This window comes from Callionymus lyra, chromosome 5, assembly GCF_982586985.1.
Source record: "Callionymus lyra chromosome 5, fCalLyr1.hap1.1, whole genome shotgun sequence".
In the NCBI taxonomy this organism is placed as follows: Eukaryota; Metazoa; Chordata; class Actinopteri; order Syngnathiformes; family Callionymidae; genus Callionymus; species Callionymus lyra.
In genome coordinates, this window is record NC_141822.1 from 6427177 (window position 1) to 6451763 (window position 24587).

The 24587-nt window shown below is 34.6% G+C and overlaps 1 protein-coding gene across 4 annotated transcripts in view; it reads right to left on the reverse strand.

Moving 5' to 3' along the window:
- ptpn13 (protein tyrosine phosphatase non-receptor type 13) overlaps nucleotides 1-24587 on the reverse strand; it is a 76636-nt gene that overhangs the window by 1956 nt on the left and 50093 nt on the right. For all 4 annotated transcript variants that reach the window (XM_087790621.1, XM_087790623.1, XM_087790622.1 and 1 more), the window contains 23 exons: nucleotides 23318-23411; nucleotides 21257-21342; nucleotides 21032-21179; nucleotides 19833-20044; nucleotides 19662-19760; nucleotides 17884-18251; nucleotides 17688-17820; nucleotides 16149-16304; nucleotides 15910-16081; nucleotides 14403-14613; nucleotides 14249-14331; nucleotides 13092-13147; nucleotides 12865-13020; nucleotides 11502-11667; nucleotides 11355-11432; nucleotides 10345-10436; nucleotides 10217-10272; nucleotides 9250-9347; nucleotides 9019-9167; nucleotides 8855-8945; nucleotides 7304-7641; nucleotides 3911-4126; nucleotides 1281-1343 (listed from right to left, as the gene is read on the reverse strand). In XM_087790621.1, coding sequence (XP_087646747.1) covers nucleotides 1281-1343; nucleotides 3911-4126; nucleotides 7304-7641; nucleotides 8855-8945; nucleotides 9019-9167; nucleotides 9250-9347; nucleotides 10217-10272; nucleotides 10345-10436; nucleotides 11355-11432; nucleotides 11502-11667; nucleotides 12865-13020; nucleotides 13092-13147; nucleotides 14249-14331; nucleotides 14403-14613; nucleotides 15910-16081; nucleotides 16149-16304; nucleotides 17688-17820; nucleotides 17884-18251; nucleotides 19662-19760; nucleotides 19833-20044; nucleotides 21032-21179; nucleotides 21257-21342; nucleotides 23318-23411 — 3321 coding nt within the window. The remainder of the gene's footprint in view (nucleotides 1-1280; nucleotides 1344-3910; nucleotides 4127-7303; nucleotides 7642-8854; nucleotides 8946-9018; nucleotides 9168-9249; nucleotides 9348-10216; nucleotides 10273-10344; nucleotides 10437-11354; nucleotides 11433-11501; nucleotides 11668-12864; nucleotides 13021-13091; nucleotides 13148-14248; nucleotides 14332-14402; nucleotides 14614-15909; nucleotides 16082-16148; nucleotides 16305-17687; nucleotides 17821-17883; nucleotides 18252-19661; nucleotides 19761-19832; nucleotides 20045-21031; nucleotides 21180-21256; nucleotides 21343-23317; nucleotides 23412-24587) is intronic.

The window sequence follows — 24587 nt, forward strand, 5'->3', positions numbered from 1 at the left end:
ATAGAGCGAGAGTGAGATAGAGAGAGAGAGATAGAGTGAGATAGAGCGAGATAGAGCGAGATAAAGCGAGATGGAGCGCGAGAGAGCGAGATAGAGTTCCAGCAAGAGAGAGCGAGATAGAGAGCGAGATAAAGCGAGATAAAGCTAGAGAGAGCGAGATAGAGATACAGCGAGTGCGAGAGACAGCGAGATAGAGAGAGAGAGATAGAGCGGGATAGAGTGAGATAGAGCGGGATAGAGCGAGAGAGAGCGAGATAAAGCGAGATAAAGCGAGAGCGAGCGAGATAGAGCAGGATATAGATAAAGCGAGAGCGAGCGAGATAGAGCGGGATATAGATAAAGTGAGAGAGAGCGAGATAGAGCGGGATAGAGATAAAGCGAGATGGATGGATGGATGTTGGGATGGATGGATGTTGGGATGGATGGATGTTGGGATGGATGGATGTTGGGATGGATGGATGTTGGGATGGATGGATGTTGGGATGGATGGATGTTGGGATGGATGGATGTTGGGATGGATGGATGTTGGGATGGATGGATGTTGGGATGGATGGATGGATGGATGGATGGATGGATGGATGGATGGATGGATGGATGGATGGATGGATGGATGGATGGATGGATGGATGGATGGATGGATGGATGGATGGATGGATGGATGGATGGATGGATGGATGGATGGATGGATGGATGGATGGATGGATGGATGGATGGATGGATGGATGGATGGATGGATGGATGGATGGATGGATGGATGGATGGATGGATGGATGGATGGATGGATGGATGGATGGATGGATGGATGGATGGATGGATGGATGGATGGATGGATGGATGGATGGATGGATGGATGGATGGATGGATGGATGGATGGATGGATGGATGGATGGATGGATGGATGGATGGATGGATGGATGGATGGATGGATGGATGGATGGATGGATGGATGGATGGATGGATGGATGGATGGATGGATGGATGGATGGATGGATGGATGGATGGATGGATGGATGGATGGATGGATGGATGGATGGATGGATGGATGGATGGATGGATGGATGGATGGATGGATGGATGGATGGATGGATGGATGGATGGATGGATGGATGGATGGATGGATGGATGGATGGATGGATGGATGGATGGATGGATGGATGGATGGATGGATGGATGGATGGATGGATGGATGGATGGATGGATGGATGGATGGATGGATGGATGGATGGATGGATGGATGGATGGATGGATGGATGGATGGATGGATGGATGATAAACCTCACCTCAGTCTGAACCATCCCTTGTCTCTGGAGCCTCATGCTCCGCACCACGTCCGAGATGTCAAACTGAGGGAGACATTGGAGTATTAGTGAGTATTTATTACTACATCACTGCTGGGATCAATACTTTAACTGGAGAATTTATAAAGTTTAAAGACTTTTTTTTTTTTTACATTTGACCTTCAGGTACATTTATGTACTCACACCTAGAACTACATTCAACTTTAAAAACACTTTTGTCTACTTACTACTACTACGACTATGTATTCTACTACCAATACTACCACTTTTAATACTTATACTACTTATTCTTCCACTAACTCTACTACTTGTTTTACTCCTACTACTTATTCTACTTCTAATACTACTTTTAATACTTACTACAACTACTAATACTTCTACTATTTCTACCTCTACTTCTTCTACTACTTCTTCTTCTACTAATTCAACTACTAATTATTTTACTACTACTACTTCTTCTACATTTACTACGAATTATTAAACTACTTCTATTGCTACTTATACTACTACTTATAATACTTCTACTTTCACTACTACTTCTTTTACTTCTACTACTACTTCTTCAACTAATTCTACTAATTCTTCTACGCTCACCAATACTTCTTCTACATTTACTACGAATTATTATACTACTTCTATTGCTACTTCTACTACTAATTATAATATTACTTCTACTTATACCAATACGTTCTTATAATACTTCTACTACTAATTATACTATATATAAGTATAAGTATATACTTTATTGAATATTGTTTTGATTGTTTAAGCGCTTTGTGACCCTGGTCTGGAAAAGCACTATATAAATAAAAATTACTTACTTACTTATTTACTACTACTTCCACTCCCACTACTACTTATTCTACTCCTTGTTTTTACTACTTGAATTCACAGATCACATGACTCTTGGCGAAGTCGTAACTGCTTTCATTTGTTTTCAAATCAAAATATGTCCTAACATGGAGTCATTGTATCCTCTCGTCCTCAGTCATCACAGGATTTCACAGGATTTTAACTGTGGATGATGTAATGACTGCTGCCATCAAGTGGCAGGAAGTGTAATTGCAACAGAGAGAGAGATAGAGTGGGATAGAGTGAGATAGAGCGGGATAGAGTGGGATAGAGCGAGAGAGAGCGAGATAAAGCGAGATAAAACTAGAGAGAGTGAGATAGAGCGAGATATAGCGAAATAGAGATAAAGCGAGAGAGAGCGAGATTGAGCAGGATAGAGATAAAGCGAGAGAGAGCGAGATAGAGCGGGATAGAGATAAAGCGAGAGCAGGATAGAGCGAGATAGAGCGAGAGTGAGATAGAGAGAGAGATAGAGTGAGATAGAGCGAGATAGAGCGAGAGAGAGCGAGATAAAGCGAGATGGAGCGCGAGAGAGCGAGATAGAGTTCCAGCGAGAGAGAGCGAGATAGAGAGCGAGAGAGAGCGGGATAGAGATAAAGCGAGAGCATGATAGAGTTTTTACTACTTGAATTCACAGATCACATGACTCTTGGCGAAGTCGTAACTGCTTTCATTTGTTTTCAAATCAAAATATGTCCTAACATGGAGTCATTGTATCCTCTCGTCCTCAGTCATCACAGGATTTCACAGGATTTTAACTGTGGATGATGTAATGACTGCTGCCATCAAGTGGCAGGAAGTGTAATTGCAACAGAGAGAGAGATAGAGTGGGATAGAGTGAGATAGAGCGGTATAGAGTGGGATAGAGCGAGAGAGAGCGAGATAAAGCGAGATAAAACTAGAGAGAGTGAGATAGAGCGAGATATAGCGAAATAGAGATAAAGCGAGAGAGAGCGAGATTGAGCAGGATAGAGATAAAGCGAGAGAGAGCGAGATAGAGCGGGATAGAGATAAAGCGAGAGCAGGATAGAGCGAGAGTGAGATAGAGAGAGAGAGAGAGAGAGAGAGAGATAGAGTGGGATAGAGTGAGATAGAGCGGGATAGAGTGGGATAGAGCGAGAGAGAGTGAGATAAAGCGAGATAAAACTAGAGAGAGCGAGATAGAGCGAGATATAGCGAAATAGAGATAAAGCGAGAGAGAGCGAGATTGAGCAGGATAGAGATAAAGCGAGAGAGAGCGAGATAGAGCGGGATAGAGATAAAGCGAGAGCAGGATAGAGCGAGATAGAGCGAGAGTGAGATAGAGAGAGAGATAGAGTGAGATAGAGCGAGATAGAGCGAGAGAGAGCGAGATAAAGCGAGATGGAGCGAGAGAGAGCGAGATAGAGTTCCAGCGAGAGAGAGCGAGATAGAGAGCGAGAGAGAGCGGGATAGAGATAAAGCGAGAGCATGATAGAGTTTTTACTACTTGAATTCACAGATCACATGACTCTTGGCGAAGTCGTAACTGCTTTCATTTGTTTTCAAATCAAAATATGTCCTAACATGGAGTCATTGTATCCTCTCGTCCTCAGTCATCACAGGATTTCACAGGATTTTAACTGTGGATGATGTAATGACTGCTGCCATCAAGTGGCAGGAAGTGTAATTGCAACACAACAATGAACAAAACGCTGTTGTCATGTTAAGAGTACATATTTATAAATCAAATATAAATATTTTAAACTATACTTCATATAAAGTGTATTTAAGCGTCTCACGTCGGCGTCTTTACTGATGAGTCCCAGCACCACGTCGATGCAGATCAGTGTTCCTGAGCGACCGATGCCGGCGCTGCAGTGAGTGATGACGGGTCCAGAGCGATGGACGTGTCTCATGAAGGAGATGAAGGTCAGAAGCTGCTCCGGCTGAGACGGCGTCCCGTGATCCGGCCAACCCATGTAGTTGAGGTGAGTGACCAGCTGCACCTCCTCCGTCTGGAGACATCGTTGTATTACTATTAACATTTCTATTCAAATCATTGACTTGTTTTTAGATTTAAAGTTAATACTTTTTGTATTGAAATGTTGATTTTTTTTTCATATTTAAAGTTAATACTTATTTTTAGTTAATTATTTTTATATTGAAATGTTGAATTTGTTGTTTTTTAAATATTTAAAGTTAATACTTTTTAGTATTGAAATTATTAACTTGTTTTTATATTTAAAGTTAATTATTTTTGTATTCAAATATTGAATTTATTTTAAATATTTAAAATTAAATTATTTTTATATTCAAATGTTGAATTTGTTGTTTTTTAAATATTTAAAGTTAATAGTTTTTTATATTGAAATTATTAACTTGTTTTTATATTTAAAGTTAATTATTTTTGTATTCAAATATTGAATTTATTTTAAATATTTAAAATTAAATTATTTTTATATTGAAATGTTGAATTTGTTGTTTTTTAAATATTTAAAGTTAATACTTTTTAGTATTGAAATTATTAACTTGTTTTTATATTTAAAGTTAATTATTTTTGTATTCAAATATTGAATTTATTTTAAATATTTAAAATTAAATTATTTTTATATTCAAATGTTGAATTTGTTGTTTTTTAAATATTTAAAGTTAATACTTTTTAGTATTGAAATTATTAACTTGTTTTTATATTTAAAGTTAATTATTTTTGTATTCAAATATTGAATTTATTTTAAATATTTAAAATTAAATTATTTTTATATTGAAATGTTGAATTAGTTGTTTTTTAAATATTTAAAGTTAATACTTTTTTATATTGAAATTATTAACTTGTTTTTATATTTAAAGTTAATTATTTTTATATTCAAATATTGAATTTATTTTAAATATTTAAAATTAAATTATTTTTATATTCAAATGTTGAATTTGTTGTTTTTTAAATATTTAAAGTTAATAGTTTTTTATATTGAAATTATTAACTTGTTTTTAGATTTAAAGTTAATACTTTTTGTATTCAAATGTTGATTTTTTTTATATTTAAAGTTAACTTTTTTTTAGTTAATTATTTTTATATTGAAATGTTGAATTTGTTGTTTTTTAAATATTTAAAGTTAATACTTTTTAGTATTGAAATGATGATTTTTTTAAATATTTAAAGTTAATACTTTTTTATATTGAAATTATTAACTTGTTTTTATATTTAAAGTTAATTATTTTTGTATTCAAATATTGAATTTATTTTAAATATTTAAAATTAAATTATTTTTATATTCAAATGTTGAATTTGTAGTTTTTTTTAAATATATAAAGTTAATACTTTTTTGTATTGAAATGATGATTTTTTTTTATATATTTAAAGTTAATACTTTTTTATATTGAAATTATTAACTTGTTTTTATATTTAAAGTTAATTATTTTTGTATTCAAATATTGAATTTATTTTAAATATTTAAAATTAAATTATTTTTATATTCAAATGTTGAATTAGTTGTTTTTTAAATATTTAAAGTCAATTATCTTTATATTGAAATGTTGAATTATTATTATTTGTTAATATTTAAAGTTAATTGTTTTTAAATAGAAATGTTCAATTATTAATATTTTGTAAATATTTAAAGTTAATACTTTTTGTATTGAAATGTTGATTTTTTTTATATTTAAAGTTAATACTTTTTTTTAGTTAATTATTTTTATATTTAAATGTTGAATTTGTTGTTTTTTAAATATTTAAAGTTAATACTTTTTTGTATTGAAATGATGATTTTTTTATATATTTAAAGTTAATACTTTTTTATATTGAAATTATTAACTTGTTTTTATATTTAAAGTAAATTATTTTTGTATTCAAATATTGAATTTATTTTAAATATTTAAAATTAAATTATTTTTATATTCAAATGTTGAATTTGTTGTTTTTTAAATATTTAAAGTCAATTATTTTTATATTGAAATGTTGAATTATTATTATTTGTTAATATTTAAAGTTAATTGTTTTTAAATAGAAATGTTCAATTATTAATATTTTGTAAATATTTAAAGTTAATACTTTTTGTATTGAAATGTTGATTTTTTTTATATTTAAAGTTAATACTTTTTTTTAGTTAATTATTTTTATATTGAAATGTTGAATTTGTTGTTTTTTAAATATTTAAAGTTAATACTTTTTTGTATTGAAATGATGATTTTTTTTATATATTTAAAGTTAATACTTTTTTATATTGAAATTATTAACTTGTTTTTATATTTAAAGTTAATTATTTTTGTATTCAAATATTGAATTTATTTAAAATATTTAAAATTAAATTATTTTTATATTCAAATGTTGAATTTGTTGTTTTTTAAATATTTAAAGTCAATTATTTTTATATTGAAATGTTGAATTATTATTATTTGTTAATATTTAAAGTTAATTGTTTTTAAATAGAAATGTTCAATTATTAATATTTTGTAAGTATTTAAAGTTAATTATGTTTATATTGAAATGATGAATTTGTTGTTTTTTAAATATTTAAAGTTAATAATTTTTAAATTGAAATGTTCAACTTAAAAGTTAATTTTTGATATTAATAATATATATATATATATATAAAAATGCTTAAAAAGTAACATTTAGTAAATACTGTAAAGCTTAAACATTTAAGAAGTTAAATTAAAATTGACAATAAAATACTTTCATTCAATAGACAAACATGTGTTGTATTAAAAATTATAATATTTATATATATTTATTTACAAAAGCGCTCTACAAATATAAATGACTTACTTACAAAGTATGGTATTTTTGAAAAATACTTTCTGAATATTTTTAATTTAATTTTTAATAAATAAATAAAAAGTCAATAAAATATTTTCATTAAAGAGAAAAACAGGTGTTATATTAAAAAATAAAAGTATATATTTTTACACAGAGTTTGTTATACCTATTTGAAGAATTAAAAAATATTTTCTGATTATTTCCATTTCATAATTTATTTTATTTCATTTTATATTTTTAATAAAAATTGTCAATAAAATACTTTGATTAAAGAAAAAATAATTATTTTGTATACATTTTTTAATACAAAGTTCGGTATCTTTGAAAAAAATGTTCTGAATATTTTAAATTTTAAATTTCATTTTATATTTGTAATAAAACTTAATCAAGTCAATAAAACACTTTAAACACAAAAACCAGGTGAATCCCATAAACGCACCTGAGTGTCCTTGACTTGGATGAGTCGTATGATAAAGTTGTCCAGATGTTGGTCTTTGATCAGCATGATCTGCAGCCGGTCGTCCACCATCTCCGCCGCCCGGGGCGTGTCCGGCCAGTAGCGCTGACACTTGACCTTCCCTCCCTCCACCTCCTGCGTCATCATGGCGATGACGTTGGACTTCTGCTCCCAGACCATCTGCCAGAAGTCCCCCAGAGTGGTGGGCAGGGGTCCCTGGCAGGCCACGTACATGAAGTCCTCGTCCTTCACCGGCATGTTGATGAAGTTGGCGTTGATGTAGCCGCCGTCCTGACCTAGCATCACGCGCGTCGTGTCGACTGGATCATGAAGATGAAGAAGATGATGATGATGATGAAGATGATGATGATGATGATGATGATGATGATGATGATGATGATGATGATGATGAAGATGATGATGATGATGATGATGAAGATGATGATGAAGATGAGGATGAAACACAATTTAGTGATGGTTAACTATCAGTGACATCAGAATATTGTTGGATTTAACATTTGAAATGTTTTTTTTAAGCAATTTTCTTGAAAAATTGATTTTAATAATTTATACATAGAAAGATTGGATTTTTTTAAATAAGAAAAATATAATTTATTTTTTAAATTGTATGTATATATATATAATATTAAATGTATTATTATTATTTATTTTATATCTATAAATATAAATGTTGGCATTATAGTATTATTTTATATATATAAGAGGCTACGAAAATCAAAATTAAAAATATAAAATTAAATTAAAACAATAATTAAGAAAATTAAGAAATAATAATAATAATAAAATGAACGTATGAAAATATTCCGAAAAATGTCTTATTTTAAAACAATATATATATATATTATATATATTTATTTTTTCATTTTATTTTAATTATACAGTTTGAACAATTAAAAAATATTTTCTGAATATCTTTTTTTTTATTATTGTATTATTATTGTTATTATTTTTATTATTATGTTTTATTTTTGTAGCCTTTTATATAAAAAATAAAAGCAACATTTATATTTATAGATTAAAAATAAAATTTAAATAATAAGATATTTAATTTTTTTTTTTTATGAATTATTGGAATTAAAATTAATTAACCCAATATGTAAAATAATGTGTACATTTTGAAAAATAAATAAATAGATTTATTGTTTTCTTTGTTACAATTAAGCTTAAAAAAAAAAAGAGAGTAGAATCGGTTACATTTTTAATAAAAACAACTTTTGAAATCTTAAATAAAACAATTTAATATTCTGATGATACTGATATAAATATATATATATATATGTGTCTAATAATAAATAAACGATTAGAAATCATTGGTTAGATTCCAACATTTAAAATGTTCGAAAAGAGATTTTCTTTATACAACGAAGCTCATTTTGACACAGAATTATCAGAATAACATAATAATAACAAAAAGGAGGAATAATTAGGAGATAAAAATTTAAAATAAATCTACTTCCATCATAAAAAGAAACAAAAAGTATTCTTTGGTCGATTCAACACAGATAAACTCACATGGGACGATGTTCTTGTAGCGGTTCTTCTTCTTGTTCTCCTTCGTCTGTCCGATCAAACAGTCGTCCAGCGGCTGCAGGTTCTGAAGGTTCTGCAGAAGAAGGATTTGATCGAAACCAAAAACAGAAAACCAGCGACGACGGAGAGAATAAAAGAGGTTTTACCTCGAACTCCTGCAGCGGAACCTTCTGCTCCAGCAGCCCTCGTATCATCCGGACCACCGTGTTGAGCTTGGGACCCACGTACTGCCCGTCAGGAACCACCCGCACCAGAGGCAGCGACGTCAGCTCGTCCTCCGTGATGATCGGACCATCTGGAGGACGAGAAACGCTCCTTGAATTCTTCATATTTAATCGTTTTTGTTCGTTTTGACGTCAAGTTCTTGACTTCCTCACCGTCTCTGGACGAAGAATTCATGTTTTCGATGGGAAGTTCTTCGCTTCCCCACGTGATCTCGTCCTCCTCCGGCTGAGCCGCACTCATCTGCAGGTAACTGTCAATCATGGACGTCAATCAGTGTCAAAACCATATTCAATAATTGAATTTAACATTAGTACATTGAATTAACTTTGAATTTATTTTTTTGAATTAATATTGTATTCAATGGTTGAATTTCCCCTCGCGGGACTAATAAGGGATTCTAAAAAAATTCAATAATTTGTTTATTTGACAAATGTCATTAAATATTTATTATATTAAAAACATTGAATTTATTTTGTTTAAAAAAAAAATGTTTAAAAAATGAGTAAAAAAAATGTAATAAAAATAAAAATGGTGTCACTATTACATCAACATTTAGATGTTAAATTTAAAAGACTGCGAATAAATAAAAAAAATTGATTTAGAAAATGTATTTTCAAATGAATGGAATAAAAATATTTAAAAAGATCCTTTAATTTTTGTTTCCAATTATATATTAAGTTTAAAAATATACATTTTGGTTTTAAATTAAAAAGAATAAAAAATATTTTAAAAACATTTTAAAAACAATTTTATTATTATTATTTTATTATAAAAAAAAAAAAATCTAATTAATTTATATGGAAATAAGTACATTTATTTATAATAAATTAAGTGAAATGCTTGAAAAACTTTAACATTTCCCTAAAACTTAATCAAATATACAAATGATTAAATTTAATGATTTAAAAACTATTTATAATTTAACCATTTAATATAGAACTTATCAAATTCAATTGGAAAAATAATAATTGAATGTTTAATAAACCCTTAAAATATTTTTATAAAAAAAAGAAAGTTTCAACATGTGAAATGTTAAAGTCAATCATTCAATTTTTCTATGTCAACATAACAGAAAACACACAAGAAAGTCTTTTTTTTTAGTAATTTTAAGACGCTCACTTCTCGTTCCTGGGATCATCTACACTCTCCTCCTGCCACTCAACTTGTCTGGAGCTCTGGACGAAGAACAAAATGAATCAATAAAGAGTAAAATGTTGACGAGGAATAATGAAGATGAGATGTTGGACCTCAGGTGAGTCTTCAGGTAGAGACGAACCGTCGCAGTCCGTGTCCTCAGAGAGCTCCGCACTCGTCTTCTTCTCTCGTTCATCGTCATAGTCTGAGAAGAAGGGATGAAAGAAGAAGAGATGAATGAAGAACAGATAAAGAAGAAGAGATGAAAGAAGAAGAGATGAAAGAAGAGAGGAAAGAAGAGATGGAAGAAGAACCGATGAGGGAAGAAGAGATGGAAGAAGAAGAGTTGAAAGAAGAAAGGATGAAAGAAAGGATGAAAGAAGAAGAGATGAATGAAGAACAGATGGAAGAAGAAGAGATGGAAGAAGAACAGATCAGGGAAGAATAGATGGAAGAAGAAGAGATAAAAGAAGGAAGGATGAAAGAAGAAAGGATGAAAGAAGAGATGGAAGAAGAAAGGATGAAAGGAGAAGAGATGAATGAAGAACAGATAAAGAAGAAGAGATGAAAGAAGAAGAGAGGAAAGAAGAGATGGAAGAAGAAAGGATGAAAGAAGAACAGATGGAAGAAGAAGAGATGGAAGAAGAACCGATGAGGGAAGAAGAGATGGAAGAAGAAGAGTTGAAAGAAGAAAGAATAAAAGAAGAAGAGATGAATGAAGAACAGATGGAAGAAGAAGAGATGGAAGAAGAACAGATCAGGGAAGAATAGATAGAAGAAGAAGAGATAAAAGAAGGAAGGATGAAAGAAGAAAGGATGAAAGAAGAGATGGAAGAAGAAAGGATGAAAGGAGAAGAGATGAATGAAGAACAGATGAAAGAAGAAGAGATGAAAGAAAAGATGGAAGAAGAAAGGATGAAAGAAGAACAGATGGAAGAAGAAAGGATGAAAGAAGAAGAGATGGAAGAAGAAGAGATGAAAGAAGAAAAGATGGAATAAGAAAAGATGAAATAAGAACAGATAAAGAAGAAAAGAAAAAGAAGAACAGATAAAGAAGAAGAGATGAAAGAAGAGATAAAGAAGAGATAAAGAAGAGATAGAAGAAGAGATGAAGCTGTCGTACCTATGGGCGGCAGAGACAACCCACGTGTCTTCTCTTCATCACACAACTTGCTCTTCACTCCACTGTCTTCGCTCACGTCTGGAAGAGAAACGTCATCATCCCTCGTTCACAAGAGAAGACGAGACACACAGACACACCAGATCACACCTGTGTTTCCGTTGCACTGGTCGGAGTTGATGGGCAGGTACGCCAGGTAGGTGTTGGGGTTCTGGTCCGGGGGTCTGGACACCACCAGGTGAACCAGACCCGACGCTTTACGGATGGTGGTGACAGCTTTGATGTGAGAGATCCCCGTCATGAGGTCCTCGTTGACCTTTGAACCAGGACGGATTGAAAAGGTGATCACGTGACCTTCACGACAAACATCTCTGTCTGATACTGTAGGGCTCTTCAGAGCGTTGTAATGGGAGTAATACTACCGTGTCCGGCGTATTAATGGACTGAGTCCTACAGAGTAATATTACTGAGTCAGGGGAAGTAATACTACTGAGTCAGGTGTAGTAATACTACTGACTCAGGCAGAGTAATACTACTGAGTCCGGGCGGAGTAATACTAACAAGCCCAGTGAAGTAATACTACGAAGTCCGGCAGAGTAATACTTCTAAGTCCGGTGGAGTAATATTACTGAGTCAGGTGTAGTAATACTACTGACTCAGGCAGAGTAATACTACTGAGTCCGGGCGGAGTAATACTAACAAGCCCAGTGAAGTAATACTACGAAGTCCGGCAGAGTAATACTTCTAAGTCCAGTGGAGTAATACTACCGTGTCTGGCGTATTAATGGACTGAGTCCGGCAGAGTAATATTACTGAGTCAGGGGAAGTAATACTACTGAGTCATGTGTAGTAATACTACTGAATCAGGTAGAGTAATACTACTGAGTCCGGGCGGAGTAATACTACCAAGCCCAGTGAAGTAATACTACGAAGTCCGGCAGAGTAATACTTCTAAGTCCGGTGGAGTAATACTACTGAGTCCAGCGGTGTAATACTACTAAATCTGGCAGAGTTATACTACGAATTTCAGCAGAGTAATACTACGAAGTTCAGCAGATAAATACAACAAAATTTGATGGAGTAATACTACGAAGTCCTGCAGACTAATACTTTGAAGTGGAGTGGAGTTATGCTGCAGAGAATGGTGGAGTAATACTAGAGATCTTTGTGGAGTAATATTATGGAGTCTTGTGGAGTTATACTACGGAGTCTGGTGAAGTTATACTAGAGATCTTTGTGGAGTAATATTTTGGAGTAATATTATGGAGTCTCGTGGAGTTATACTACGGAGTCTGGTGGAGTAATACCAAACGGTACTACAACCAGAATTCAAACATAGTGAGAGAAGATATATACTAGCAGTAATACGCAGCCCTCTCTAGTAGAATCCCACATGAACATGTACTAAAATGTTTTCCATCTGAATGTTTTTGTTGTGAATGAACAAAGTTTTCCATCTGAATGTTGTGTAATCTTCTCAGTCACAGTCTCAACTGGGATCAACAATCCTCACTTTCAAGAGTCGATCTCCGATCTGCAGCTTGTTGCTCGTCTCAGCAGGACCTCCCGGAGTCAAATACTTGATAAATATTCCTGTTTCTCCTCCGATCACAGAGAAGCCCAGACCTCCTGACGGCGGCTTCTCCATATCCAGAGTGATGACCTCCTCCTGCAGAGAGTCGACAAGTGTACCTTAAACTAATACAAACAAACGCTCGATACAAGTGGAGAGAAATCTACCTCGACGGGACAAAGTGCAGCGAAAGAATCTCCAGCATTATCTGCTTTGAAAAATCCTGAAACAAAAAACATGAAAAACCAGATTAAACAACAACAAGGATTTATTTTGATCTCAACTTCTTTAGTTCAGTTTCTTTAACTCTTGTTGACTCAGGATTTACTTTAGATTATTTACACATGTGTGTACCCAATAGTATAATATATAACTTTCAATCATGGTGACACTATTATAAAAACATTTTATATAAAATTTAAAAGACTGATTTTATTTTAGAATTAAGAAAGTTTATTTTTGAATTATTGCAGTTATACATTTTAAATATTGAGTAAAAATGCATTACTTTATGAAATATATATATGTTTTAATTAAATTATTCAATGTTCAAAAACCCACAACAATATAATTTTTTTTAACTTATTCAAGCTTTAAATATACAATTTATTGAATTAATTTATTTAATATAAAACAATTCAACATTTCAATATATACATCATTTAATTTCATTATTGAAAAATAAACTTAAAATAAAAATATTTATTTTTTATTTAATTACTTAATAAAAACAAATTCAACCTTAATATATAGAAATTCTAAAAAAAAAATATATATATATATATATATAATGTAATACTTAAAAAATAACAAAGTTTCAACATTTAAAATGTTAAATTTAAACATTCAATAATCTGACATCTAGGGCTTTATTTGTTCACTCATATGTTACAATGTCTCAGTTGATTTAAATATGATTAAAGAACAGTTTTAAAAAATAAGTAGACATTTCCATTATTATTTTAATGGTTCAATCATTCCTGAACATACAATTAATTTGTGTCAGTACAGTATGAATACTGAATCATTTAATTTAATATTCCAATGTTGAAACTTTAATTAATTAATTTTTAATTTAAATTAATTTAAATTAATAATTGAATAACATAATTTGTATATTGAAAGGTTTCAACCCTTGCGTAATCTCAGGGTCAAGGTGACCCGGAGGGGCAAAAACTATGGCTAATGGTGGCCTTGTTATACTAACATTCTTAAATTGAACTTTAAAGGCTACAAATGAAAAAGTATTGCATTTAGATCATTTATTTTAGATTTATTATAATATCAAACTATGAGTAAAGTCTACTCTTGAGTAAAGACGCACCGTTGATGCTGCTCGGCGCCTCCGAGCCGTTGTTGTTGAGGAAGGAGACGCTCTTGTGTTTGGGGAAGACAGGTCGTCCTTCTCTGTGGACCAATCACAGACAAGCATGACTTTAAAATGAGTTCAAACGACGAGTCTGGCTCGTGACGAGAACCTCGTGGCCTTGATGGTCAGGTTGCTGCGCGACAGCTCCAGCAGTCTGCGGCTCTCGCTGAGGGTCAGGTCCATGGTGGGGGCGCCGTTGATGTAGTGGATCAGGTCCAGGGGTTTCAGGCTCCCGTCCTCGGAGGCCGTCGATCCTGCCAGGACTTTTTTCACGAACAAGACCCCGTATATGCTGTCGCTGCCTCCGTCCAGATCCAGACCTGAGGGAAGTCCAGCTCATGAAAATGATGCCTTTACTAAACTATAAATAAACAATATAAGTCAAGGGCCAAAAAATTGTATGTTTACTAGACTTTCAGTTAAACAAAGTATCTATCGGAATATGTTGTCCTTTTATTTTTAGAGGCTCAATTTATCTAAATTATGTTCATATTTGGGATCCTTTCACAAATTACTGCATGGCATTATTCTGCAAGGCTCTGTAGTATTCCTCTGCAAGGTTTTCGTAGTATTACTCCGCAAGGCTCTGTAGTATTCCTCTGCAAGGTTTTCGTAGTATTCCTCCGCAAGGCTCTGTAGTATTCCTCTGCAAGGTTTTCGTAGTATTACTCCGCAAGGCTCTGTAGTATTCCTCTGCAAGGTTTTCGTAGTATTACTCCGCAAGGCTCTGTAGTATTACTCTGCAAGGCTCTGTAGTATTCCTCCACAAGGCTCTGTAGTATTCCTCCACAAGGCTCTGTAGTATTCCTCTGCAAGGCTCAGTAGTATTACTCTGCAAGGGTCTGTAGTATTACTCCAAAAGGCTCTGTAGTATTACTCTGCAAGGCTCTGTAGTATTCCTCCACAAGGCTCTGTAGTATTCCTCGGCAAGGCTCAGTAGTATTACTCTGCAAGGGTCTTTAGTATTACTCCGCAAGGCTCTGTAGTATTCCTCCACAAGGCTCTGTAGTATTCCTCCGCATGGCTCAGTAGTATTACTCCGCAAGGTTTTCGTAGTATTATTCTGCAAGCCTCTGTAGTATTACTCTAAAAGCCTATGTAGTATTACTCCGCAAGGCTCAGTATCATTACTTCGCAAGGCGAAGTATTATTACTCCGCAAGGCTCAGTATTATTACTCCGCAAGGCTAAGTATTATTACTCTGCAAGGCTCAGTATTATTACTCCGCAAGGCTAAGTATTATTACTCTGCAAGGCTCAGTAGTATTACTCCACGAGGCGCCATAGTATTACTCTGCAAGGTTTCGTAGTATTACTCGGCAAGGCTCTAAAGTATTACTCTGCAAGGCTCTATAGTATTACTCTGCAAGGCCATGTAGTATTACTCCAGATGGTGCCATAGTATTACTCTGCAAGGTTTCGTAGTATTACTCGGCAAGGCTCTAAAGTATTACTCTGCAAGGCTCTATAGTATTACTCTGCAAGGCCATGTAGTATTACTCCAGATGGTGCCATGCAAGGCTTCGGAGTATTACTCCAAAAGGCTTTCTATTATTACTCCAAAAGGCTTTTACTATCCACTACTCCATGTTGACACTTGATCTACTCGTGGCTCACCCAAGGGCTGCTGGCCGTCAGCGAGACAGATGTCAGGAAGGATGTGGGCTTCGAAGGGAGGTCTTGGAGCCTCAAGAACTCTTCCCACCACCAGGTCCACCACCCGAGGAGCAGCTCGCACCAGATTGACCACCTCGGTGTGTCCCATGTTGGTGACGTCGGTGTTGTTCACCTTCAGACGGGTCAGAACCAACAGTTATCACAGGTCACAGGTCACAGGTGTCGGAGAGAAGTCCAACCATAATCATTCTGTCTCCGGGCCGAAGCCTCCCGTCTCCTCGGGCAGGATCCTGGACGATGTCGTGGATGAAACAACCGTAATCGTTTCCTTTGGTGAGCGTGAAGCCAAGACTGCCTTTGTCCGACTTGGAGAGAGAAACACGAAGTTCTGCCTCCTGAGGAAGAAATAAATCATTGTTTAGGTTAGTATTTGTGTAACTTTATGGTTTCAGTGTCACCGGAATATTGAAGGTTTAATTTTAGATATTTAATCTTTGATTTTTTTTCATTAGCATAAAATGATATTATAGTGTATATATATATATATATATATATATATATATATATATATATATATAAACATATATATATATATATATATATAAACATATATATATATATAAACATATATATATATATATATATAAACATATATATATATATATAAACATATATATATATATAAACATATATATATATATATATATATATATATATATATATAAACATATATATATATATACACTGTATATATTTAGAATTTTTATATTTTAGGGCTCAGTCTGTGTTTATTTAGTTATTCCACAAAAAAAAAATACTACTAATTTAAAAACGTTTTTTTTAATTATTTTTTTAAACTACATAATTTAAAGGAAAAAGACTGATGTAAAAATGTTGAAATAAAGTGAAAAAGGTTAAAAAGAAGAAAAAAGTAGAATTTGTAGTAGAAGTAGATGAAGAAGTAGAAGAAGTACAAGTAGTAGTAGTTGGATTATAAGAAGTTGTAGAATTAGTAGCAAGTGTATAAGAAGTAATAGAAGTAGTAAAAGTAGAATAAGTATTAGAGGTAGTAGAAGAATTAGTAGTAGTCATATAATTAGTAGAAGTAGAATGAGTAGTAGAATTAGAAGTAGAAGTAAAATAAGTAGTAGAAGTATTAGAAGAAGAAAAAGCATTAGAGGTAGTAGAATAATAAGTAGTAGAAGTAGTCATAGAATTAGTAGTAGAAGTAGAAAAAGTAGTAAAAGAAGTAGAAGTACAATTAGTAGTATAAGTAGCAGTAGAAGAATCAGAAGTAGTAGTATTAGAAGTATTGGAATTAGAGGTAGAAGTAGTAGTAGGAGTAGAAAAAAATGTAGTAGAAGTAGTAGTACCTAGAAGAAGTAGTAGTACAAAAAGTGGTATTTGTACTAGTAGTAGGTAGACAAAAGTGTTTTTAAAGTTGAATGTAGTTTCTAGGTGTGAGTACATGAATGTACCTGAAGGTCAAAGTGGAAGGAGTTGAAACATGAGTTGAAGTATATTTTCTTAATCTGTAGCTTTTTATATTAAATCAAAACGTTCATATAATAGCGTCACCATGATTGGCTGAGAGAAGCTTGTTACCAATTTGGTAATGTTAGCGTTAGCATTACAAAACTTTATGAAAGTTCCACAGCTGAGATTGGTTGGCTGGGCGGCAAAGCATGATGGTCACTACTTTGTGGAGAAACCATTTTGTAACAATTAAGGCTTCGTCACTTAAACATCACCTCATGAAAGCCTGGACTAGTTCTTACCGGCACCAGTTCTTCCATGTCTTGTCCATTAGCGGTGGCTGTGAGGTTCAAGGGCAGAGGCAGGGGGGGCGGCAGGGGGTCAGGACTGGGAGACGTAGACTGAGGAACCTCTGGCACGAGTGAGGACTGGAGGCTGATGGAAGAAGACCACAAGTGAAGTCACACACCGAGACCCCGGAGGAGATTCAGAAAGTACCTCCGATCCGATCTGTTCATGGACAGGTTGGGCGTGTAGAAGCCCGAGTGGGTCGAGTCGTCCAGCTGGGCGGCGTGATCGTAGCCCCCCAGGTTAGCGCTGGGGGTCCGGTAGACGCTGCGCTCCCAGGCCTGCCTGGCCTGCTCCATGTTCCTGGAGCTGAAGGCCTCCTCCACCTCCTCGTCGCCGTCAGTGCTGTCGCTGTAGCTGTTGCGTCGCGCCGGGGTTTTCAGCTGCAGCCTCTCCAGAGCCGTCTCCAGTGACCCCGAAGTACTTTTCACTTTGGCGTCTGGAGAGGCTGCTTGGACTAGATTCTGCTTCGGTTCCAACACCGTCAGCGGCTGCTTCCTTGGGGACGGCATCGGTGTCTGTGAGGAAATATGAAGTTGATATGTTGGCAAGAAACTTATGATAAGATGCATATCACGATACAGGGCTAACGATACAATATACTGCGATACTCTGCGGATGTACTTGTAGTACTGTCGAGTACTTGACTCTGGTGTTGTGATTGTGTTAGTAACAAGTATATATGTGTAGTATTGTCCAGTACTTGACTCTGGTGTTGTGATAGTGTAGTAACAAGTATATATGTGTAGTATTGTTGAGTACTTGACTCTGGTGTTGTGATTGTGTTAGTAACAAGTATATATGTGTAGTATTGTCCAGTACTTGACTCTGGTGTTGTGATAGTGTAGTAACAAGTATATATGTGTAGTACTGTCGAGTACTTGACTCTGGTGTTGTGATTGTGTTAGTAACAAGTATATATGTGTAGTATTGTCCAGTACTTGACTCTGGTGTTGTGATAGAGTAGTAACAAGTATATATGTGTAATATTGTCCAGTACTTGACTCTGGTGTTGTAGTATTTACAGACCACATGACTCTTGACGAAGTCGTAACTGCTTTCATTTGTTTTCTAACCATGCTGCCATCTAGAGGCCAGACGTTTAATTGGCCATGGAAATTTGCATGTCAATTGTAAATAAATAAAAAATAATAATTTGGTTTTACAAATACTGTATTGCAATAAATACCACAAGCGAAGTATAATTTGAAAAAAAACAAACATATTGTGGCATTAAATATTGTATTGATATTTTCTTACGACCGTTGACTGTATCCTCTCGTCCTCAGTCATTACCAGGACCTCATGAGATTTAATTTAGCTGTGGAGGATGTAATGACTGCTGCCATCTAGAGGTCGGAGGTTTAATTGGCCATGGAAGTTTGCATGTCAATTTTAAATAAAAAAATCGAATTATTTGTTCTTACACATACTGTATTGCAATAAATACCACAAGTGAAGTATAATTTGAAAAAAAAAATGATACGGTATTGTGACATTAAATATTGCGATATTTAAGTGTATCTATATTATATATACCATTGACTGTATCCTCTTGTCCTCAGTCATTGCTAGGGGTTCCCACAAGATTCAATTTAGCTGTGGAGGACATAATGACTGCTGCCATCTAGGGGCAGGAGTTTTAACTTTATCGTTGATTTCATACACCTGTTTACTGTATCCTCTCGTCCTCAGTCATAGACGGGATACCACAAGGTTTAATTTAGCTCTTGAGGACATAATGACTGTTGCCATCTAGAGGCCAGAAGTTTAATCGCAACAGAATATTGAATTGTCAAAACAAGGTTGAGACAGTACAGTTGAACATGGTCACAGTATGGTTAAAAATACTGCAATACTATAAATGTATTGATGTATTTTAACACCCAAGTTAACATAGTTCCAAACAGAAGCAGTGATGAACTCACCAGAGCTGACGTTTCCACAGGAGGCAGAACTCCCGGGTCAGGTCTACAGAGCAGTAAAGTGACTTCTTGTCCGGTTCCTCTCAAGGCTGAGATCACCTCCTGAGGAACCATAGCTGGACATGAACAAAAACAAACCAGAAACATCATGGCGGACCACGGATCCAAACATACATGTTGAGAGAGTCCTTTGAGGGGCGTCTTGTTGACCTTCATGATGACGTCGCCCACTCTGATGCGCCCGCTCTCGGCGGCCGGTTGTCCCGGGAACAGCTTCTTGACCCGGACCATGCTGGAGGGGGGTTCACTGAGGAGGATCTCCTCGCGGCTGAAGCTGAAGCCCAGACCCGACGTGTTCTTCAGCAGCAGGACCTCGAACACGTTGTCTACGAGGGAAACATTTAATTTATACATTTATTATTTGAATCATTGTAATCTATCATTTAAATTGTTGAAACTTTAATTTTTTAAATAAATTATTATTATTTTTAATTGAATTATATTTTTTTACATGGATTAATTTATGGAATTATTTCAATCATTTTTATGTTAAATGATGATTTATTTTAAATAATTGAATTCAACACTTATAAGGTCAAAGTGGATAATCTATAATAAATGGTTACATTTGATTTCTATCATTTAATATTGCAAGGAATTGAATATTTAAAAAATGAATATATATATTTGTTTATACATAGAGTTATTTTTAAATACAATTATTTTTCTTCTTAAAACATTTTTATTTAATTTTACCATTTTAAATGTTGTTTTTTTATAATTGAAATGTTGCCTTTTTAGGAATTAAATTTTCCCTTTAAAAAAAGAGTACAATTTAATACTTTCTATGTATGTTAAATGTATTTTTGTTTTTGTTTACGAGGAAAACATTTACGTCACGATTAGAAGACATTAACATGTACGTATATCAGTGTATGATTCCACTAATATACTTAATTATATTCAGAAGAATATAGTTAACTTTAAAAGTTTAATTTGTTTAAAAATCAACATGTTATATTGAATTCAAAAGGCAATTAATTAATTAAATTCTAATTCCATACATTCATGGGAATATAATAAAGTTTAATTTGCTTTAAAAAGCGAAAGGACAAGAACTTCTGGATGCAGGAAGTAACAACACATAGATTTGTGGTCCAGAGTGACCTTGGACTTGAGAGAGTCTTGAAGCAGGATCTCATGCAGCAGCTCATGAGCCTCAGACTTGCACCGGTTTCCTCGCGAATGCGATTATAAACAGTTGGTTTCATTGTGTCGATGGAAGGAATTAGGATCAATAATCTCTGGTCCACCAGGAGAACCTTCTAGATCTCCTGCATCAGCGGCCGTGGGAAGGTTCAGCCGAGACTCACCTGGAGTTGTAAAACTGTACTCTGGTCTGGGTTTGTTGTCCAGTGGCGGCTCCTGGGTTCTGGTCTGGACCCTCTTGAGCAGAGGCGTCCGTGAGGCCTGGACGGCGTCGGCTGGAAGAAGACTTTTCTCCAGCAGCAGATGCACCGTCTAAAGTGGATGATTTGTGTTAAACTATCGTTCGTCTTATGATTCCTACACGACCTTGACATGTAAAGGTCATCTACCTGTCCAGTGTCTCTCAGAGTCTCCACCGCCTGCTGGTGAGTCGCTCCTTCCAGACTCTTCCCGTTCACGGCCACCACACGATCGCCTGCGAAACCATAGACACTCCTTATATATTAGTCTGGCGCCCCCCACCGGCAAAACGGTAAAATTGCATTCTCGTGAAATATGCTACAATGGTATTTTGAGTATTTTTGTTTTTATTTATTTATTTTTATACAAAAGAAACTCGTGTTTTGTCATTTATTTCTCCCTAGAAAAATACTTTATTGGTGGTCAGTGTTGGGCAAGTTAATTTAAACTTGTAACTTACAGTTACTAATTATTAATTTCATGAGTAACTAGGTATAGTAACCTTTTTGTATTGAAAAACACATTTTGCGTTGTCTCTGGGTCAAGGTGACCCGAAGGCCCGAAATAAAATGTGTTTGTGGTATCCATGGGGTTGTCTCTGGGTCAAATTGACGTGAAGGCCAGAAAACAAATGTGTTTGTAGTATCCCTTGTGTTGTCTCTGGGTCAAGGTGACCCGAAGGCCTGAAAACAAATGTGTTTGACATATCCCTTGTGTTGTCTCTGGGTCAAATTTACCTGAAGGCCCGAAAACAAATGTGTTTGTGGCATCTCTTGTGTTGTGTCTGGGTCAAGGTGACCCGAAGGACTAAAAACAAATGAGTTTGTGGTATCCCTTGTGTTGTGTCTGGGTCAAGGTGACCCGAAGGCCCGGAATAAAATGTGTTTGTGTTATCCATGGGGTTGTCTCTGGGTCAAATTGACGTGAAGGCCAGAAAACAAATGTGTTTGTAGTATCCCTTGTGTTGTCTCTGGGTCAAGGTGACCCGAAGGCCTGAAAACAAATGTGTTTGACGTATCCCTTGTGTTGTCTCTGGGTCAAATTGACCTGAAGGCCCGAAAACAAATGTGTTTGTGGCATCTCTTGTGTTGTGTCTGGGTCAAGGTGACCCGAAGGACTAAAAACAAATGAGTTTGTGGTATCCCTTGTGTTGTGTCTGGGTCAAGGTGACCCGAAGGCCCAAAATAAAATGTGTTTGTGGTATCCATGGGGTTGTCTCTGGGTCAAATTGACGTGAAGGCCAGAAAACAAATGTGTTTGTAGTATCCCTTGTGTTGTCTCTGGGTCAAGGTGACCCGAAGGCCTGAAAACAAATGTGTTTGACGTATCCCTTGTGTTGTCTCTGGGTCAAATTGACCTGAAGGCCCGAAAACAAATGTGTTTGTGGTATCTCTTGTGTTGTGTCTGGGTCAAGGTGACCCGAAGGACTAAAAACAAATGTGTTTGTGGTATCCCTTGTGTTGTGTCTGGGTCAAGGTGACCCGAAGGACTGAAAACAAACGTGTTTGAGGTATTTGTCGTATACCTTGTGTTGTCTCTTGGTCAAATTGACCTGAAGGCCTGAAAACAAATGCGTTTGTGGTATCCCTTGTGTTGTTTCTCGGTCAAGGTCAATGACCTCACTGGCTTCCATAAATACACATGCAGTGGTGGAGGTCGTTCACCTTGACCCAAAGAAAATAGTAAAAGGATGAGATATACATTTTTTCAATGGCTATAAAGTTGATTATTTAAGTCATTTAAGGTATTTATTTAAATACTTTTCCCCATTTTTTAATTGTACTTTTTTGGGAAATATTTATAAAAATATCAAATCTTATTATTTACGGTATAAAGCTTCGGTTATATAGTTAAAATGGAACATATGACACACTTGACCCAGAGACAACACGAGGGATACCACAAGCACATTTGTTTTCAGGCCTCCGGGTCACTTTGACCCAGAGACAACACGAGGGATACCACATGCACATTTGTTTTCAGGCCTCCGGGTCACTTTGACCCAGAGACAACACGAGGGATACCACATGCACATTTGTTTTCAGGCCTCCGGGTCACTTTGACCCAGAGACAACACGAGGGATACCACATGCACATTTGTTTTCAGGCCTCCGGGTCACTTTGACCCTGAGAAAACACAAGTGCTAAATCTTAATTGCATGGTGTTTAAGTGTGTCTTCCTGCCAACACGAGGACATCCATGGACTCACCCTTCTGGATCCTGCCGTCCAGCTCAGCGGCTCCTCTAGGGATGACGGCCTTGACGTAGACGCCTCCGTGACGGACGCTGGTGTTGACGCCGCCCTACAGAAGAAGTACTTTAAGTACAGATACTTTGAGTCGAGGGCAGATGTCTTCACGGGGGAGGATGGATGTGTGGAAGTTCTTTTTTGTTTGATGGAGTGAGTTAATGATGGATACTTTATTAGAGATTAATGAATTAACAATGAGATGAAAATCATGTTTTAATATGAATAAATATATTCAAAATGATAAATAAAGTATCAATCATTTACTGTTGTTAATGTTTATGATTAAAAAAAAACTTCCACCGTGATGTTACTGACAGACATTCAGTTAAATAGACATTCGATCACAACGTTTTTGATTTTTTAATAGACATTTTGGTGAATAAGTATTAGTTTGGAGGAGAATGTTTTTGTTTTAAATATGAATATTAGAAGGATTGGGTTTATTATGGAAGTAAATAAGTGCCATCAGAATATGTTTACATTTATAAATGTTATTGTTGTTTTTCTTCAATAGAAATGTTGTATTTTGAGCATTAAATCATTGTTTTTAATCATTTAATTAAATACTTTCTATATTGAAAGCTTAAATCTTTTTCTTAATTAAATATATATATTTTTTTAGTAAGTAATTTTTACTCTTCACACGTAGTTTGATCTTTTAATTCCAATAATTTAAAAATAATTCCCCAGATTCAAGATAAAATTTTAAACTTGTACACTTTTAAATTAAAAATACCAGACTATAACCAAGAGAGTACTGAGCTGCTTGACCGTGGGCTTCAAGTCGTCACATGACCATCTGTGGGTCGCATGATTGGCTCAACGTCCAAAATAATGCATTTAAAAATGTTATTTTAATCATAAAAACAAATATATAAATATATTTTTATATATAAACAATTGAATTAATTTATTTAAAATAAACGATGCTTGAAATATAAAACATTACAATTAAAAAAAAAGAAAATCAACATTTAAAAATGTTCAAAAATTCGTGACGACACCGAGTTACTTCCATCAATTACTGCTTCTTTATTAGTCAGAATGATTATGTGTTAAATCATTTCTAATATCAAAGAGTGTGAAACGGTAACTAATGAGACTTTTCTAACTGGTTAAATTCTAACGGGTTAAATCCTAACTAGTTGTCCAGAGAAGGACGAGAGGAACAGAGCAGCAGCGACAGCAGTGATGATGAGATGTTTCCCTCAGACCAGAACCAAGCGAC